The sequence below is a fragment of the Danio rerio genome, chromosome 19 (genome assembly GCF_049306965.1).
Source record: "Danio rerio strain Tuebingen ecotype United States chromosome 19, GRCz12tu, whole genome shotgun sequence".
In the NCBI taxonomy this organism is placed as follows: domain Eukaryota; kingdom Metazoa; phylum Chordata; class Actinopteri; order Cypriniformes; family Danionidae; genus Danio; species Danio rerio.
In genome coordinates, this window is record NC_133194.1 from 22197501 (window position 1) to 22218518 (window position 21018).

The 21018-nt window shown below is 33.1% G+C and overlaps 2 protein-coding genes and 1 long non-coding RNA gene across 5 annotated transcripts in view; all 3 read right to left on the reverse strand.

Annotated features, from left to right (window-relative positions):
- Window positions 1-10365, reverse strand: part of snx10a (sorting nexin 10a) — an 11660-nt gene extending 1295 nt beyond the window's left edge. Inside the window, exons 1-6 of one of the 2 annotated variants that reach the window (XM_021468032.3) lie at window positions 10228-10365; window positions 6571-6610; window positions 5358-5444; window positions 5157-5257; window positions 3431-3529; window positions 1-208 (exon numbers count right to left, since the gene is read on the reverse strand). The exon at window positions 1-208 is cut by the window's left edge and continues 5 nt beyond it. In XM_021468032.3, coding sequence (XP_021323707.1) covers window positions 1-208; window positions 3431-3529; window positions 5157-5257; window positions 5358-5444; window positions 6571-6597 — 522 coding nt within the window. In that variant the 5' untranslated portion in view covers window positions 6598-6610; window positions 10228-10365. Of the gene's footprint in view, window positions 209-3430; window positions 3530-5156; window positions 5258-5357; window positions 5445-6570; window positions 6611-7787; window positions 7883-10227 lie in introns of those variants that run through there. The other variant, NM_001139462.1, reaches the window with a different exon arrangement.
- A 2149-nt stretch (window positions 10366-12514) lies between these two features.
- cbx3a (chromobox homolog 3a (HP1 gamma homolog, Drosophila)) lies at window positions 12515-15833 on the reverse strand. 2 transcript variants are annotated; one of them, XM_005173769.4, is made up of 5 exons: window positions 15632-15833; window positions 14769-14908; window positions 14217-14385; window positions 14012-14106; window positions 12515-13121 (listed from the first exon to the last, which is right to left on the reverse strand). In XM_005173769.4, the coding sequence occupies exons 1-5, from the start codon at window positions 15632-15634 to the stop codon at window positions 12995-12997; spliced, it is 534 nt and encodes a 177-aa protein (XP_005173826.1). In that variant the 5' UTR covers window positions 15635-15833; the 3' UTR covers window positions 12515-12994.
- A 1748-nt stretch (window positions 15834-17581) lies between these two features.
- Window positions 17582-20016, reverse strand: LOC103911055 (uncharacterized). The gene is made up of 5 exons (XR_012394806.1): window positions 19953-20016; window positions 19619-19660; window positions 19414-19514; window positions 19008-19102; window positions 17582-18890 (listed from the first exon to the last, which is right to left on the reverse strand). It is a non-coding gene; the product is annotated as an uncharacterized lncRNA (long non-coding RNA).
- Window positions 20017-21018: the final 1002 nt, after the last annotated feature.

Below are 21018 nucleotides of genomic sequence, written 5' to 3' on the forward strand. Positions count from 1 at the left end.
ACAGTCTGAGTCGCAGCATGTTTTGCTGTCTTCTTGATGTTGTTCCTCCACAGGGAAACGTGCTTCGCCGCCACATCGCTGGATTGCCTGTGCAACGGTGTAATGTGTGTGTCCCTGTGCACATGCATCCATTTTTGCAATGCTCAACTGTGATTGCAAGAACAGGTGCAACCGGCTGTCTGACAGCAGTAGCGGTGTCTGCAGAACTCTATAAACACAAACCATTAAACATTACTACATGGGTCATTATGATTTTAAGTTATTGATGATAGAGATAATTTCTGTGTGGGGTCTGCATGTTCTCCCTGTGTTAGCGTGGGTTTCCTCCAGGTGCTCCGGTTTCCCCCACAAGTCAAAAAAAAAACCCCATGTATTATAGGTGAATTAGGTAAGCTAAATTGTCCTTAGTGTACGAGTTTGAATGAGTGATGGGTTCTGTTGCGTAAAACATAAGCTGGATAAGTTGGCGGTTTATTCCACTGTAAGGAAATGTTCATCTTTGGGGAATCTATCACATTAAAGAAGTGAAAATATATAATGTGGCTTTAAAACAAGAATTTAAATTTTAAAAGTGTGGTTAAGAAGACTTATAAAACACTTTTTTTAAAAGATATTCCTGTGTAAACAAAACTGCTTTGCAAAGAATTGGACTGTCTCTCATTGCACAGCAGCCACTAGATGGCAAAAATACTGCAATGTCTTATCAAGAAAAAAAATTAAGTGATTAATTACTAAGCAATTATAAATTACTTTCAAAAAACATTTATACATGCAGTGATTTGAAATAAAAGACCTTAATAAAATAAATTGGCATGCAATTTTTCTTATTAAAAAATGTAACAATTAATCGGTTGTAACCAAATGCACTGATTTTATGCATCTACGCATGTCGTTAAAAATGTATTTGTTAATTAATTTATTTATTATTCGCATTACTTTGTTTACTCTTTTAAACCACTGGCTGAGATCAAGACCTTTTATTACATTTGGCTAACTAAAGCGATCTACTTCCACGAGATGGTGGTAATCAGGGGCCATGCGATTTCCAGAAGGAAGTTGAAATTGAGGGGCACGTAATTAGAGCTGTAAAGCTCAACTTTTCAATTTTAGCTAAAAAAAATAGAATCTGCTGGAGACGTCTTATAGGTACAGAAGAAGTCCAAAGAGGGGTGATCACCAGAATAAGGAAGTCCCGGAGTAAAATGAGACAATATTATACACCGGTGTTTTGAAAAATGGAAAAACTGTATTTACGCTGTTTTTATATTATTTGTTTTTACTTTATTCATACTTGTCTTTTTATTCCTGTTTATGTAAAGCACTTTGAATTGCCACTGTGTATGAAATGTGCTATATAAATAAACTTGTCTTGCACATCGTTTCTAATCTACAGAACAGTTTTTTATTTTCCATTTTATTTTACTTGAATATAATTGGAATTGTCAGTTATACATTTTATTAAATGCGTTTATATAACTTATGAATATTCATTTTAGTTTTCTTTTCATTCTTTTTACCTCAGGTTAAACTATGTAGTAATAAACTGATTAATCAAGCTAAATTAAAATAAGAGAATTATTTTCCTGGTATCTAACTAAAACAAGTTTGTTTTTGTTTTTTTTATACATTTCCACCTTCATTTTACTGATTTTTAATGTTACATTTAAGTTTTTGGTTTTTGGAAGTATTAGTTCAGCTAATTTTTTATTCTGTTAGTACTTTGGAAATCCCTTAGTCACTTTGAAATCCTTACTATTGTACTAAATCCTTATGTTGTTCCAATCCCCTAAGACCTTTGTTTATCATCAGAACACAATTAAAATATTTTTGATAAAATCTGAGAGCCCCCTTATCCTCCATAGGATCTTGAGACATTCAAAAGTTCAGATAATCTAACAAAAAACATTGCCAAAACAAAACCTGTGTGAAAAAAAATAAATTAGATCAAAACTTAAAAAAAAAAAAAACAATATAAATCAATGGATGTAGGTAACCTTAAAAAAAAAATTGATCATTAAGGAATAAAATCTAACAGATTCTTTAAAGGTTGAAGTGGGCTTCATATGACTCAGACTTTAAACCAAATACTTTTGGTATGCATTTTAAAATATGGACTAAGAAAGGAATAATGTATTGTTCAATTATGAATAAATTACATTTATTAGATTTTAATACAATAAAAGAAAATTTAAACTTATACTCCAAAGACTTCTTTAAATACCTTCAGCTCCAGCAACATTGCCATGAAAACATAAAAAAAGACACTGTTGGTGATTCAATTAAGAGAGCTTTATTTAAATTATTCTCCTCAGCTTACACGGCTGAACCATTGTCAACTATAACTCAATTATATAAATCATTGATGGATCTACAAAGGGACTCATTTCTGTAGATTAAAGAAAGATGGGAGAAAGTGGTATCATCATCTCAAATGAGGTTCGGCTAAATATATATAAATTAAAATGAGCTATTTCCTGTTCTTTATATTAGAGATTATTTTGCTAGAAAAATATTAGTTTTTTACTCCAAAACAGAAAATGTAATTTGATGTGAACTCAAATAGTTGGAGGCGTTACGGATCCCAGAACGCCAACCATTTTCATATATTTTGGGGATGTCTTCATATTAGAAGTTTTTGAAGAGGGGTTTATAGCATTTTAGAAAATATTTTAAATGCTTCTTTTGATTTCAGCTTTGTACTTTATTTGGGTATGCAGTCTATAGATTTCTTGAAAATTAAAAACAAATATATATTCTTGTTGTACGCCCCCCCCTTTTTTTTCTTTTGTATAAAGATTTGATAAGGATGGTGTAAAATAAGCCAAAGGGATATGTTGTTCTGTCGCTGTCAAGATTAAATTTGTGTTTCCTCTTTGATCCCTGATTGGGCAATTTAAGCTGGAAAAGTGACATATGTCTAATGATGCTGTGAATTGTTTCTCTCTGCAATAAAAAATAAACAAAAAATAATAATAATAAATAAAAACTTTGTTCACCCATGTCTTGCGCAATTGAGCAGGGTGCGTGTTTACTACTAGCAGTTGAACTCTTGCATGTTGTGCTGCTGACTCTAATGGCAATGCGTCATACTACCTCTAGTAAACACGCACCCTGACCTGACACATAAGAAAAGATACAGACAAACAGAGTAGTGTTTACTTTTTGCACAAAAGTGCTTTTGAAGATTTGTATGATTACCCACTGAAGTCACATGGAATGTTTTTGACACCTTTTCTAGACCTTTTCTAGATAGGACATGTTAGGACAGTTGCTGTATAAGAAGGATGGGGGAGCTGTCAGATTTAATCTAGAATATCTTAATTTGGGTTCTGAAAATGAACGAAGGTCTCAGGGGATTAGAACGACATGATGGAAAGTAATTAATAACAATTTTCATTTCATATTTTTAATTTTAGCCAACAATACTCACGCCTCAAGAAACTGCTGCAGCCCCTGCATCCGTTGTGTGATGTGGAATTCATTGTTGAGATTAAAGAAAGGGTTCCAAGGAGGAAGTTTAGGCAATTCTCTACAGAAACAAACACATTAAAAAAAAACTGATTACACTAATTTTCATAAGACTTTTATTAAACATTTATGCATGTAGTGATTTGAAATAAAGATCCTAATAACAAGATATTGGCATGCAATTTTTCTTGTGGTAAATATTAGTACTAGGTTGTAACCAGTTTCATTGAATCTATGCATCTACGTCATTAAAAAAAGTTTTTTTTATTTATTCATTATATGCAATTAGTTTATATCATTTAATACATTCAGATTAGTTACATTTTACATTCTTCCATTATTTATCCTGAAAATACTTTTTGCAATTGTTTCTTTGTACAAAAAAATATGACTCGCAACCTTTTTTGTTGAGGGAACCCCAAAATATTTATTTTAACAATGCATTTTTATTTATATTTCAAAAATGAAATGCCCATCTGGTGGTGACATAAATCGAATATTTTAGTGTTGAAGTGATTTACTATTTAACCCTTGTACACTGTTAAAATTTACTACCCTTTTGTTATGTAAGGGAAAACATCCACTGATTTAAACTGCTGCAAAAATGCAGAAAAATATTGTTTTGCATAAATCTGTTAACCGATCTCAGTCCTGATTAAAACAACTAAATGTTTGGGTTTTTTTACATTTAAAAAAAAACCTCTTTAATTGCCAAGTTCACAAATGATGTCACTGATTTGGTGAAAACACAATATTAGGTATTTTCAATAGAAATTAATTGGGCAAAAACAGCCACCAACCTTAAATTTAGAAGGAAAAATGAAAATCAATCAAAAACAATGCATCAAAAACAATGTTGTGTATATGTCCAAGACTTTGATAAAAAGTAAAAAAAAAATCCAGTTCACAATTATTTTATATTGAAATTACATCAATTTGTGTGTTTTTCCCCACCAAAACAGTGATATCATTTACGGATTTGGCAATTAATGAGTCCTGTAATTTTCTAAGCAATTTAATAGTTTTTATTAGGACTGAGGTTGATTAACAAATGTATGCAAAAAAGACTATTTATCTGATGCATTTTTACAGCAGTTTAATTTAGTGGACATTTTATCCCTTACATGATAAAATGGTAGTAAATTTGCCCAGAGTGTATTGTTGAGTTTCAAAAAATAAAATAAAAAAATCAAAGCAAAAATCATTCAGCTAGCTGAAACACAGAAAACATTATAGCCAAATTAAGAGTCAAATCACCCCAGATTGGTTGAAAACATCCAAAACAATACATTAGGGCTGTATTTAAATGTTCATCATTTACATTTTTTCTAATTGTTCCAAACATGTTTCTTTCTTCTGTTCAACACAATGACAAAAAATCCTACAACTAATGTCAATGGCAGATTTTTTTCTAACATTATTAAAAATATCTTGTTTTGTGTTCAACAGGAGAATATAAATCATAGTTTCGATCCACTTGAGTGGGAGTAAAATAAAACTTTTGGGTGAACTTTCACTTTAAAATTAAATTTATATCAAACAAGTTATTAATATAAAAATACTCAAAAAGTAGTACAATGCACAATTCATATCATGTTACTAATGGCAAAATTCATTATGTAACTGACTTCAAGTAATCTACCCAGCATTGAATATTGTATTGGTCAGAGTGTGTTTTATCCACTTACATGAGCAAAGCATTGTCTTGTAGTTTATGACGCAGCCAAACAAACTCACTATACCTTCTCCTCACACAAGAGGTCTTCTTACGGAAACACATACTATTGGTCTAGAAGCAAGAACAGTATTGTGAATCTCATGTTTCTACTGGTTAAAGCGGAGAAAACAAAGCTGCAAAAACATGAGGGCAACGAGGATACTGCACTCACGTGAAGGCAGATCTCATAGCTGATGTACGTGTGCCAGAAATCCTCCTTGTGAACCTGAGGATCCCGTACCCAGACACTTATAAACTCCTGCAGTAAAAGAACATCAGCCAGTGAAAATGTGTTTATGATCAGTGAAGCGTTTCAAATTAGGCAAGGAAATGACTCAGCAGAAAGTGGCCTTGTACTTTTTTCCCTAATTATTAGTTACAGTTTTACCCAATTTTAAGACTGATGCAGACTATGCCCTTTCATCCACACTAATTGGATTTTGGGGAGTATGTGGCACTAGTTTGTGACGCATGTTTGGAATTTCTCAAATAAACATATTTTCTTGCATCACATCTAACAAACCAAAATGAGGTCAAATAAAACACTTCCCTAAAAACAAACAATGCACAAGCTTTACAACTGCTCTGGCAAACTCTTGTCATTAGCGTGCTCTACGGAGAACAGAAATGACATTGAATACTGCACGCAAGATGGCCATAACCCTCGTCCTATATCCTGCTTAACTGATTAAAATGCATTGGAGATGTATGTTTATATTTACATCCTCTATTTATTTACCTATATATTATTCTTTTGTTACTTGTCTATTAAGCTTAAGCTTATATTTTTTTTATCATTTAGTAGACAAGCTTTAATTGTAGAATGTTTGTATTTCCACATTTCTATTTTTGTGTGTATAGCTTAAAAGGGGCACTCCTTGAAAATATTTTTTGGCCCACATCTTGTATTGAATAATATGCTGACTCAACTCTGATAAATAGTAATGAGTTATTAAAATAATAATGATAACCAAAGGATAAAAGGTCAACCAGGTGGTTATGATGCCTGTTAAAAAGTTAAGCTGCTGGGTTCTGAAATTTCCTTCAGGATAAATAAGGTAACTAACTAACCTTTCTGCAAGTCATTCATAAAAATACATACTTTGTTTATGAATACATCGCAAAACTTGGGTTTTATTTAAAACAGGCTAGCTTTAAATTTGACAAACAAATGAAAGTGAAACATTGTAGTATTAACTGCCACTGAAGTAATTATGTCTTCAGTTTCCTCTTTAAAAATTCCAGATTGAAGACATGATACAGTGACTGTAAGGCTAGGAATTTTCCTTGTTCTAAAAAAATATCAACATCTATTAAAATTAAAAATCAGTCACAAATGTAATGTTACAGACAAATTGCAAAGAAGAAAAAAAGAGAACACTGACCCTTTTCTCAAAGCTTGTGTTATCCATCTCAGAGATTTCACTAAAAAAGAAGCAAGCATGTTTTGAGTGCTTTAAAAAACATTATTTTATATTAAAATATATTTTTAATGATAACTTTGCTACTGAAAGGATACATCAACAAAATGTAGAATAAAAAGATTAGAAGAAGAGCATTAAAACATACAGTATACACATCAACCTTTTAATCCATCGAAGGTGATTAACAATGAAAATAAAATATAGCCTGTTTGGTGTCACATAACTTTTCCCATTCTCGATTATTTTTTTACCATTATTGAGGTACATATCCAAAATGATTTGCTTTCTAATATTTTGTAGAGCACAGAGTATTTCTAGCCAAAAACCTTCAATATCCACAAGCATGTTTACAGTTTTATCTTTCATTAAAATCTCAATAATGCAACCATTGAAGAATCCACTTTAAATCAAACATTTCACTATATACTGCAAGTAATTAACACTATTGAGCAAGGAAACTATTCCCAACTGGGAACCGTAAATATCAAATTTTAAAACAATAAATCATTCACATGCTACACAAAACCCAAATACTCATTTACTTTCAATGAAATCAGCTTTTGTTTTCCTGTTTATTCTTGGTTATAATATGCTGGGTGAAATTTTCTCAGGATTATTCCTAAACCATAAAGAAGATCACTCTCGCATTTTAGGGCATCTTAAACAGAAATTCCCATAAGCATTAATTCAAATACCCACACTAAACCTAATTCACTTTCTTGGTAACTTAATTAGGTAGTTGACAGAAAATCCCAAACTAATTGAGAGCAGACAGCAAGTGACCATGAGCACCATAGTCGGAACTTCCATACTTTCATCTTGACTTGGGCCAGTTATACACACAAACATCTCCTCATAAGCACATCAATGGACAATTTGATTCACCATTCTATATTATATTTACTGTGTTTGAAAAATAAACCTGTATGTTACTTTACCGATAATAATACAAGACTTGTATTTTAATGCGTCTAATTAACCTTAAGTTAAATTAAAGCAATAACGCAAGACTAAAAGACCAACGAATCAACAAAACGGCTACACGTTTTACTTTTTACGTTTTAACGATGGAACCGCATCAACAGTTTAAACGTTATCCTAAGCTTTCCAACGGCCTTTGGTATGATTTATTTTCAGTTCCATTCATCGGAAGAGTTAATTAGTTTGTATTTCCTCACCTTTCTGTCTTGTTTTATGGCGTGGTGTTGTATACCGCACCAAGATCCAGGTGCTCCTCGCGCTGACGTGATTAAAAGTGGCAATGAGCTCGTGTGTGGGGAAGGGAAAGTTTTTCTTTTGACTTTCAGACTTTCATAGGCGCATGCGCAGATCTAAACGCTGCTCATATATTAGGACGTGTTTATTTGTTTGAGCTCATTATGTAAAATATAAGCAAAATCTTATTATAATTGATAAATGAATGCATTTGGTATTATTTGGGATATTTATGTTATAAGCAACACACTTAGTTGTTTAAAAAAGAAGAAAAAAATAGGAACAGAAAAAAGGGAAAACAACAAGGGCATTATTTGTGAATTTGCATGCGTTTTTTAATACTAATTATGAATTATATAACATGCTGTAACAGTGATCCCTTCCTCCCTAACACACGCAGATCTTTATAATAAATTAATTCACAACTATAACACAGTTATGGAGCTTCTTGAAAACATCCAAGACAATTCAATGCATTTTTAAAAAAGAAAATGTAAAGAAAATGTAAAAGAAAATGTACTTGATTTTTATGTAAAGGATGAATTACAAAGGTTCACAATGATAATGTCCTTCCTTTACATCCACCTGTTACTGGAATCAAGGCACAAAATTATATTTCAGAAATCATTATGGTTATAATTTAACAAAATATCCATATCAACAAAAAAGGTTTTCTGAAAACGTCTCCATCTTATTAATTCACCCTGAAAACCTGCAATATAGATTAACATTTTTGTGATGTCCATAAATATGGGATATACTTCTGCTAAAAAAATATTCTGTGATGAAGTAAATACTACAGGGGGGGGTTGGGTTAGGGGGGGGGGGGGGGACTATGGACTTTCTATATTAAACAATGTTAATAATTTAATTCAGACAAGAATAAAATAGCTGTGTGGTTTGTGAGCAAAAAATCACTTGCAGTGCTAAACATGAAAGGAGAAATAAACATCTCTTTTTAACATTCAGATGTTCCCGAATTTTGTGAAGCAAATCAGATGAAGATATAAAGTGTGGTTTGTGGCCGAAACAAAACAGTTATTGTGGCATGTGGAGAGGACATGTTGCCACTTTCAGTTGGCATAAATGACTCAGCATGTGAATAAAAACTATTATAAATAAAAGTTCTTGACAGTGTCTAAACATTTGCTATTATGCAAAACCATTCACAAAAAGCAAAAAATAAAAGTCTTTATATTTAGCATTAGAAAAAGCTAACCATCAAAATATTGTTATCTGAGTAAGTATTTGCTATTATGTAAACACACAGGTATTTATTACGCAATCATTCAATATGCAAACAGTCACTAAATACAAAATTACTTTTAAGATTATATATAATAATCCACATATTCATTGACTATTTAAATGTAAAGAAAATAAATTACTGTTTGCCATAAAAAGAAATTAATAATATGCTAACTATAGTGGGTATCAGGAGTCCTAAACCAATGGGAATACTTATAAACATATCAGATTTAGCTTGTTTGATAGGGATAAAAAATATTGATGTTCATATTTATTTACAGAATTGTCAAAATATGAAGGTTCCTAAACTGACCTGAATAGGATATTCTACTTGACAGCAATGTATACTCAGCAAGTAAAAATAATAATAGGTTACCTATGACCCATGATTATTTGATATTTCATGAATCCCTTGTTTGTTTCTCAGTAGTTAAACTATTTCCTATTCCTTAAAAAAAAAACTGGTCCTAAACTTTTTGGTTGCATATCTGAATCCTTTTATTAATGGTTGACTGAATGATTTAGATTCATATATTCACAATGAGGACTACTATGAAATTTTAAAACAAGGAAGGCAACATGAAGCATGAAGTAAATTATGATTATTTTGTTTAAATAACACTTCTTTCATTTAGTGTTGCCCTTACAAGCTACTTACAAATATCTTTTACATCAGACAAAATAATACAATTTATTCAGATGTTTTACCACCCTCCACCTTAATGTACCATAGACTTATGACAAGAACAAACAAATGGTGTGGATAATATGTAACAACCAACAGTATTAGATGATCTATATGAGATTTCGCACTGACATACTTTTAACTATTTGTAGCTTAAAATGACTGATTTAAGATGGATGTGCAGTATTTGCTTAAATTCCAGTATTTTGTATTAATTTTCTTTTTATCTCAAGAACAAAAACTCTCAAAATTATGAGACTTATTAAGATTCAAGGGTGTGTATATTTAGAAAAAAAAATATTTTTATTGTTTCAATTTATTTTCCATGAATTATTTTGGCCTGTGAATTATGTAAACATGAAATGCTTACACAAACAACAGCATAGTTTTTATGATCTCTGTTATTTTGTTAAATATTTTATCATTTCACCTCAGGGATATGTAAAGGTAAGCATGAACTGTTTTGTTACCTTCTATTGTCTCAGTCCTCCATAGGTTGTTGTGCTTGGCTGGTTTTCAGTCGTTGGCTGCTTGGAACGTTCCTCTTCTCTGACAAGGGTCGACTGCTCTGTTGCTTCTCAGGAGTTTCATTTGTTGACAGTCTGAACTTATGAACGTTCAGCTGTTTTTCAGTTACACAGGGAAAATGTTTTTTGTTTTAAACTTCCATTTAACTTTTATTTTTTTACTGAATTGCTTATTGAAGAGTAAGAATGACACAACTATTCTTAAATGAGGAAATTTGTTTTCTTACCCTCTCTTTGGGAAATCCACTGTAAAATGTGAAATAGCTAAGTTGAATCAGCATGTCTGACAACAGTAGTCTCTTCTGATGTATATATGCTGTTAGAAGAATAGGTGGAGAGTCAAAATGTAAATGCAAAAGTTGTGTAACTTGGGTATTGCTTTTGTTTTGTTATTGATGTTGAGTAATATCTTACTCAACAGCACTTTTGGCTCTGCAGGAATGCTAGAAATACTCAAGGTTACTGCTCAATTAAGCAGATAACCAAAATATACCTAATACAATTTATAGAGATGAAATGAAAATAACACCATCATTTACTCGCCCTTCATTTGTTTGAAACCTATTTAGGTTCTTCTGTTAAACAGAAAATAAGATAATTTGAAAAATGCTGGCACCCTTTGATCTACTATAGAAGTTGTCAACAACCAGCCTTCTTCAAATATCTTATTTCCTGTTCAACAGAGGAAAAAACTCATAAAGGAATGATGGGGTTTCATTTTTGGCTGAACAATCTCTTTAACATTGATAATTTAATCAAAGTTCCAGTATGGTGGGAAACTGGACTTTTACCTATCAATACCACACCATGTGTTATAACACAACCTTCCACTTTTAAACTTAAGTTGTACCACAAGATCAGAAATGATTTCATAATCCAAAAATCAGTAGGGTTGAAAATAAGTATGTCGATATTGGATTGTACCCTTGGTATGCAGAGCACAATACACACTCAGAACTATTGTCATTAGTTTATAGGGTTTAGCATTCAAGTGCAAATACACAGCACCCAGCAAAGGCAATGCAGGATTTCTTTTATCATGACTGTAAAAAGTTTTTCTTCAAACTTGCTTACTTTAGGATGACATTACAAAAACAGGTTCTTGAGAGAAAACAGCTCCAGAACTCAAAGTCCATCTCTATACTGCTAATCTTGGTCATGGGACTAGGCAAAACAACCAAGCAATTGGTAATAAATGTAGTTTCTGCAGTCATAATTCTTTTTATGTGGTTACGGATGTCAAGTAAATTGTTCCAATTTTGTTGTTTCAAGTCAAATCTAGTGGAATGATTTTCATTTTCTCTCACTTTGATCCTATGACTATCATAATTACCTAGATTAAAAACATTTAAGCTTCTAATGAAATTTGGCTGCTATGCACTTTGTATTGAAATGCATTTTGCAAATAAAAACAAATCTACATCACATGTCAGAATGTGCAGAACATGAACGTAATATTATTGGTCATTTTTCCCTTTGTTAACTGCCTGTGTGTGTTTTAGATATGCAGGAAACAGATCTAAGAGCAAATGACAAAGACAGCATTTTATCAGTTGTGACTGACTCTTAGAGAAATCTTGGAACAAAAATTTGTGAAAATTTATCATCCCAACTCTAGAACATTTATAACTCATCTGGTTAGTAAAATTAAACATTTATGAACCAGCTGTCATGCTGATTTCCAAATGTGGGAGATTATGCACTTCCTTTAGCTTCAGATGACTGAGGAAAAAAAAAACATTCGGTTTTGAAAAAAGCAAAAAATGTAAACAAGGAAAATGGCAACACATGGTTTTGCTTGAGACTCTCAAAATTTAAAATTCCCTCATAAAATTCATAATTTCATTATTGATGACTAACAGCTACTGCAATGTAGAGGACAACAACCACAAAAAGAGCAAATTAAAACCGAATAGAAAATAATAGTTGTATAAATACACAAACTCTGGCATATTGTATAATAGCAGATTATTTGAAACATTTTCCCTCATTCAATAAACACTGATCCGCCTATTAGATGTCTGTACAAAATGTTAATTTTGACGTGGTTAATAATCAAAAACAAGACATACCACCAAACTAGTTTTGACATTGAAAATAGCTCAATATAACAGGGGAAAAAAATAGCATGCACACAGCTACCCAAAATATACTTTTAAAGCCCTCAAACCACCATGGTTTGAGGTATATTGCACAAAGAAATCTGCTTGAGATATTTAAGACACACAGATTAAAAGCAGGCATATAAACCTTTATTGAACTAAAAAATAGGAATTATTTACACAAACATTTACATAGACACTTCCAACATTCATGTAAGAAATAACAATTAAAAAAAAAAAAAAAAAAAAAACACTACTACAATAGATCGTATAATCCACCAAAGAAAACTATAAACGTGAAAGCAAGTTTGGGATTTTTTTTTTGGATGACAAGAATGAGCAAAAAACAAGCCAGTGCATTAATGATGAACGGCACCGCGGAGACACCTAATTCAAATAAACACTTTAAGCGTCCTCTATTGTAACTTTAAAAACACTCATCTCATTTGTACATACGTTCATTGGTTGACTACTGTCATGCACATAGTTTCCAGACAAATCTTCAATAAACTGAAAAAACAAAACAAAAAGAATCCTCCACTGACAGGCTATCAACACAGCACAGGTGGAAGACACCAACACAGAAAGTTGTAATGAAATGTGGGATGCTATTGCTGCTCATCCTCAGGACAAGAATGCCAAGTTAGCCTTTCTTCATAAAAAGCAATAACTATCTGCGGGCAACGGGTGTTAGCCTCTCGTGCGGGAACCAGGTCCGCTTCATCAGAGTCCTTCCTGTAAACACAAGACAAAGAAGTTTATCTAGAGACCAAACAGAACAATTAGACTAGGAAGTACAGTGTTGCACTTCAAAACAATGACCTCTGCATTGCAAATGAGGTAAATTATCTTGTGGATGCTTTATTGAAGGGATGTTGAAAACCTAGATTTTAAAACAAATGTATTTTGTCAGTTTAATTTAAAATATGGATATGGATTCAAACACACACACACACATTTATTTTTTTTTCATAAAAAAAAAAAAAATTATACCATACACCTTTGATTATATATAAATAATTGTGTCCTGAGCAGTAAACACGTGGAGCACTTCTACACAAATTAAAAATTTAAGTTAAACTACCTTTTTGAATAGAAATTTGAGATGGATTGTTGGTGATTGTATGAGTTTTGACCAGATTGGCTAGCAATACACGAACATAGGAAAATTAAGACTTGTTTAAAAAAAACATTCAAGACTTACAACACAGAGTAAATGTAAGACTTTTAAGGCCTACATTTTTTATTTTGGGATTTTAGACATTAAGACCCTGCAGAAACCCTGAATAAAAATAAGCCGACACAATGAGCCCTCCAGTAAGCCTCTTTATTTTTTAATAAAAAGGTTTTATGCGTGGGACTGCTGCCCTCTACAGGCCTTTAAAACAATCTTTAAAATGAACTCAAATGTTATTCCAAAACGTTATAGCTTTCTTTTGTGGATTGTTTTTCATACAAAACAAACAAACATTTTATTTACCAAGTTAAAATAGGTTTCAAATATTCTTCATATAGTATGACTTGTAGAAGTTGAACAGATTCAAAACAAGATCAAGACTTCCCCCACTATTTTTTCTCAGCTAAACATGTTCTAAATCAATTACAAAACCACAATAGTTTCTTACCACTTCATGAGGAACATGAGCTCCCCGCTGCTGTCAGTCGCCCCAATGATTCTCTCTGGTTCAAGGTTTCTTGCAAAACCCCTAGGCTTGTCAGACTACAGTAAAAAAACAAAAAACAATATTAGTTTAGATTTAGCAAATTTAACCAATGTTAAAAAAAACATCACATCTGCTAGATATTTTAATGACCAACACAACATCTTACCATTTCCTTCTTTCGTTTTGCCTTGCTCTCTTCTGTCTCTGGTTCATCAGTGGATGATTTTCTTTTTACAGCTTCTGGTTTTTCCACCACTCCTTTCTGAGACTCAAGGAATGCGGCGATCAGCTCTGGACAGTCTAAATTTTCTTCAGGCTCCCAAGTGTTGTCAGCACTGAGGAAACATAGATACCTTGTTAAAGAGATAGTTTACTAAAAACTGAAAATTGTAATTTACTGATCCTTCACTTGCTCCAATCTTGTTAGATTTTTTTTCCATTGAACACAAATCATGTTTTTTGAGGAGAGCTGGAAACTTGTTTACATTAACTTTCACAGTATTTGCTTTTCCTGCTGTAGAAATCAATGGTTACCGGTTTTCAGGTTGCTTTATATTATCTTTAGTGTTCAAAAAAAAATCATTAAAAACTGGAACCACCTGATGGAGAGTCATTTTCCCCTACAATCTAATAGCATACAGCTACACTCACAAATCAAAATATATGCAAAAACAATTCCGTTTATTTTTCATAGCTGCAAAAGAGACGAAGTACTCACTCTGTAAAGCCTTTCCACTTGAGGAAAAACTCAACTTTTCCATTGACCACTCGCTGGTCCATTACCTTCTCCACCACAAACTCCTCAATCTCCTGAACTTCCTTCTTTGACTTGCCTGCCTGCTTCTTACCCATGTTGACCTAAATGCACACACACACAAATGACATCATAAACCAGACCTTATCATTCATTTCAAGTACTTTAAATTTAAAATGTTAAAAATTTAAGACTCTGCTCTTTTTGTATCAAAATAACAAACGAAAAGGTTTAACTGTTTATGACTTGTAATATAATAGTAAAAAGGCTAACGTTAATGTTTGCCCATTTACTAAGAAATTAAATGATACTATATGCTAGGGGGGTTCTCAAATCCAGTGATGCCTTTACGGCTAGCCTAGGGTTAAAAACGCGTTAGTATGTGGTGCCTTTTAAGTGTGCTTGAATGTTAGCGAGCTAATGGTAACTGCGCATGCATGAACAGGCCAAGGGCCCTGAAAGCGTTTCAAACTTCCCACTCGAATTTATAGCGGTTTAAGATTTCCCGGCGAACACACAGCTCGCGTGAACGTATAACTTTCCACAAAAAAATATTGTTCGCTTAATATTTGCTGAAACACGTGTTGGTTTACAGTAGCCCGCGTTAGCCAACTTGCTAGCAGGAAATGCTCACAGAAACAGACAAAACATCGCGACGTTACAAAACATTGTGCAATATGCATCCTACATTTCTGTAAAGTGAAACAACTTAAAGGGCTTAAAAGCAGATTTACAAAAATAAGCTAAAATAAACAAGACTGCAGCATTCAAACAACAAACTACAATGGACGGTGCTGCAGCACGAGAGGCATGCGCGCGAAACTCACCATGACAATGGATAAGATAAAAACTTGGATAACAAATCTTCACGCCTTCTGAACTGCAAATGGCTTTACAGAAACTGCTCCCGCGCCAACGAAGTACGCACTTTTAAAAGTTTTACTTACTTGATACTAATAAATCAAGAAGAAAAGCCGACTGAGGCTCGACGAAGGCCAGCCAGAATCGAACGCGAGGACGTAAAGCCACGCCTATCTGAGAGCAATCACGTGTATCCAATGAGTCTTACGTTGGGCGGAGCGCCTGTGAATTCAAAAGCACATCCGCAGATTACCATGGCAAAACATCTCGATTCAGTTATTTTGAGAGATACACCGTATCACTTAACTTCAATTTAAGTGTTCACTCATTAAACAGATCTCTAAAACAGATTCTCTATATGTTTAGCCTATTGCCTACTACATCCAGAACATGACACAACAAAGGGAGAACGGGGTAATGTGAGATACCCCCTGTATCTAGGCAACGAATTTTATATATCACTCTATAACAATTTTGTTTTAAAGCCCCTTCCATATCTCCTTTACCATGAATAATAGGAATTCCTGGTGCTTTGGAAAGCATGAACTACCAACATATAAAACGATGTGAGTATGCTAGCTCAAGATTAGTCTGAATTGCTAAAAAAAAAAAAAAAAATTTCTAAAATGTGGCAGTGGGGTAAAGTGAGACATTAGGCACAAGTTAAATTTAGTCTACCAGATTGTAGGACTTGTGAACGAGGCCTTCAAACGAGCAGTGACACTTCGCAACATCACTTCTGGATTTAGGTCCACTGGAATTTTTCCATGGGAAATTTTCCTTGATAAAGCATTTTGCACTATTCATGGTGTCAGACTAGGCAAATCCTGAGCTCCAGCCTGGCACTACAGAAGATTTGGATGATCTACTTCCTGCAGATGATCCACTTACAGATAGTTCACTAACTGATGCTATTCCATTCAGTGCGCATATAGTCTACATGGATGTGCCATGTGTTTCTAGCCAACCTGGATACATGTCTCTTCATGAAATGCTACCATTCTCAAATGTCTCCCCAGAACACAATCCAAATGAAACCGTGTGACACTTGAAAAGGCCTATAAAAAAAGACAAACAAAAAAAAAAACACCAAAAAAAAGAAACAAAAAGCTTAAGAATAGCAAATAAAAGGAAAAATCAAAAAAAAAAAAAGAGAAAGCAACCAAAAACAAAATCATAGTTAGCAGCTCTGGGAAAAATGATGTCCCTGTCTTAGTTGATAATGTGTCTGATGAAATGAGCTCTAAGGATGAGAGTAGTGGTCCAAGAAACACAAATCTGTCTTTGGGAGACTTTGTCATAGATAACTTTGCAACAAAAAACACAAGCGTTTATTACACTTGCATGGTTAAGGAAGTTGAGGATGACGAGATACGCACATCATGGTTTTGCCAAGTACGATCTGATCCTGGATCAACATCTATGTTTATCCTGGAGCATCATTTTTGTTGGAAATTGTAATCCATACCTATTCCCTACCCCTAAACCCAGCCATAACTGTACATTACTCTCAAAATCAGAGGGGAATAAGTTGGATAACAATCATCAGAAGTGCATAAACATAATCATAAGCCTAAACTGAACATAAACGGTAAATGTACCCCTTAATTCTGATTGGCTGATTGGAATGTTGTTTAAAGATCAATATACAGATGTTAATCCAGGAACATGTGGGTGAAAATAGCTTAGAGGGGTAAAAATGTAAAAAGTGTCTCACTTTACCCCGCTATCCCCCTAGATCCTTTGTAGTGTAATTCAATTTGACCAAAAGACCAATAATTTAATTATTTGATTAAAACAACTAAATTACTTTAAATTAAGACTTTTTTTTAATTTGTTCTATTAATTTATTCTTCGTAGTATAATAAAAAATAACTTGCATGTGATTTTCACGCAGTTAACAAACAAACAAGTTATTCATGTGATAATGCGATTTTTATTTGGCATGAACATGAAAATATTACAAAACAATTTTTAGTTTTAACTTAATTTACAGTCAGGGGCAATAAACAATAATAATAATAATAATAAGCAATAAACAATAAAAAAGATAAACAGGCGCTTAAGTCCCCAGGAAATCTGAGGGCCCCAAAATAAATACCTAAAAGTACACTGTAAAAAATAATACCCCATATTTACTCAATAAATTTGAGGCAACAGATTACAAGCAATATTATTAATTAAATTCAACATATATGGATTGAGTAACAATTAATTAAAATTACTGATTTAAAATTATTCATTTAAATTAAGTAAGCAAAAATTACTTAAAGAAATTAGCTAATTTGAAACAAAAATATTTATTAAATTGAACAGAAAAACCTACACAATGTTAATGAAAACTACTTAATGTTTTTATTTAGATTTAACATAAAAAGTGTGGAGCCTGGTCATCAGCTCTAGAAAATAATGCTTTATATCTACACAATAAAATTTTGGCAACAGATTACAAGCAATAATATTAATTAAAGTAAACAAGTATGGATTGAGTAAAATTTAATTAAATTTAGCTCAAATTAGTGGAGCCTGTTCAGCAGTGTGAAGCCACAATACAGAGTAACAACAATCTCACAATAGACAATACATCATATAATACACAATAAAACATGTACATTTAAACAAACTGATCATCTTAACAAGGACTTTGATCATCTTTTTTTAAACAGCAGTTTCAAACAACTGGACATTAAACAATATTATTTAAAACAATAGACTTAGAGTGAAATTTATGTGATTTAATGCATGAAAGGTATTATTTGCCAGAATAATGCAGATTCATTGAAGCAAAGAGGACACCACAGTAGAGGGAATACTACCCTCTAATATCTTCCAGCGTTAACCAGACAGTCTATTGTAAAAACACCATTCTTTGTCACAGTTAAAATGCATAGGTCAAACCCAGGTGGACAAAAGCTCTGGGAATGTAGTCAAGAGTCGTGCCAATGCGAGCCAGGGCCAGTCAAGTTTCCACAGTCACTTCCCGGGCCTGATCGGATACACTGGGCCAAAACCGTTCAGCTGGGGCTTTGGGCGGAGTGAAAGCAGAGTTTGCCTGAGTCTGGTAAAGATGAGGTCTATAAGAACTTTAACACCTTCAATGATGATGATGATGATGATGATGATGATGCCAGTATCTTCAGGCGGTCACTTGTAGAAGGTCCCTGTTTACGTCAACATTTCTGCCATCACAAGCCGTTCAGATCCTGTCGGTTCTTCATTGTCCAACTCCATTGAGCAACAGTAAGAAAAAAATGAATAAAAGAGTAAATATGTTAATAATCTGTTAGCATGTTATGACAAACAGTCAGAAACTGTAAACATGATAAACATCATAAACTCTACCTTTAGTCTCAGATCTCTGTCTTACTCCAAGAGCTCCTCAGCAGCTGTGAAGATCCACAATGCACAGTGGCATCTCTCTCAAATTCAGCACTCACCTTAAAAAACAGAATGACAGACAAAATGTATACATGAGTTTTACTTATACATTGTAAAATATTTGCCCCTTCATTAACAGTAAATTACTGACTAATAACTGTATTACTTTCACAGTAAGCCACTGTGATTTGTTTTACACTTACTTACAGTGAAATTACAGCCATATGTGACTTCAAGGTGTATAGTAAGGCTCATTTCTGTGATTTCACCGTATTCTCTTGTAGAATTAACTATATTTTACTGTGAAGTTACAACTAATGGCAAGATGGTTACTGTGATTTAACAATATGTTGTAGCTGAAATACTTAACTGTAACATGTATGTCCCGCTTGCAACCTAGACAGTCATCCATTCAGTCAGTCATTTTCCTGATAAGTTACACACTTGCTGGTTGATGTGTCTCCTCTGCCTCTGACACAATATAAAAAGTTGTAATTAGTAAATAGTGTTAGACAGTACCATTTTTGTTTTGGTTTGATAATGAGGTTTATAATGAAGTGAAGGCCAGTGCTTACCTTGCTTACTTTATTCTGTGGTCACTTTAACTCAATGCTGTGCTGAAAAAGAACACAGTTAACAGTAAGTTAACAGAAAATTACCTTTTTAAAACTCATACACTCTCTAATACCACGAAATTAGCATTAACGTTACAAACACGCGTTCTAATCTTTTCACTCATAGCGCACGTGCTGCTGATGATGTGACAATAAAGTGATTTGGTAACTTCGTTTATAAATAGGCGCGCTAAACAGCGTGACAAAAGAAGCTAAAGTTACTTGGTGAACTACATGCTATACAAAAATATATAACAATTAGTTATATAACAAACTTGGACATTTCAACACTTACCGATAAATCCGATGAGACCGCGACATCTACACGTTGTCTGGTGAAGCGAGTCGGCGTTGTTTGAGTCGAGTGACTCGGTTCGGTTCTAGGAATCGGCTCACTTAAGTGATTTGTAAGAGAATTTATTTTAAGAAAACAAATCATTAAAAAAAAAGTTTTTCAAGATGTTTTTGCATTTAACAATATTTTAGTGTTTTGAGTTTAGTAATGTATTTTGCATCAGGACAAAATATAAAAAAAGGAGTGATTAAGTGATAAAAAAAGCAAAATAAATCAATTAAAAATAAATTAAAGTACAAAAGGTGCATTTTACAACTTTTGGGCCCCATGGCTAGAATTACTTAAGGCCCCCAAATCACTAAATGTAATTCGCCCCTGTTTACATTGCCATATGGAAGAACTACACGACGGGTTACAAAGTGGAACCTCCGAATGTACATGCACTGAAACGGTGTAATTACTCCAGAGGAATAAGGTAGGCCCAGTTTCCTAACTTACTTCTTATGGGACCCTTTGGCTTATCACCTCATCACTTTCAAAGTGACAACTAAGATTTTCTTATCAGCAGTTTCCTGCTTATCAGGGGTGAGAATTCTCACACTGACTATTGTCAATCCACTTTTGGTGCGTTAGGCTACTTCGTATTTGAAACTGTAAAAATTTAATACTGAATTATACTTTGTGGAAGGGATGATTGCACAATAGGTTACACCAATATTCTTTCCTTGTGATGTGCACCCATTTTAGGAACGTAACACTTTTGGAGCTTATTTAAGAGGTACATTTGCTTTAATAACTAAACCAACACTTTAAGCCAGAAGATTAGCCTCTTCCTTCTAAATTTTGTGTCAGTTTGCACACCAGTAAATGTTCTACAAAAGTAAACATTTTTTGGAGGGGAAGTATTATACATTCAAAACCCATTGTTTCACAAATTTATTGTACTTTGTGTCATTTTTATTAACTCAAAATAGATCTTTTTATTTATCAAAATAACATTGTGCATTATCCTAATACAGGCCTAATCAGAGGATCCAATTCTTCTTAATGTTTGTTCTTTTGTAAG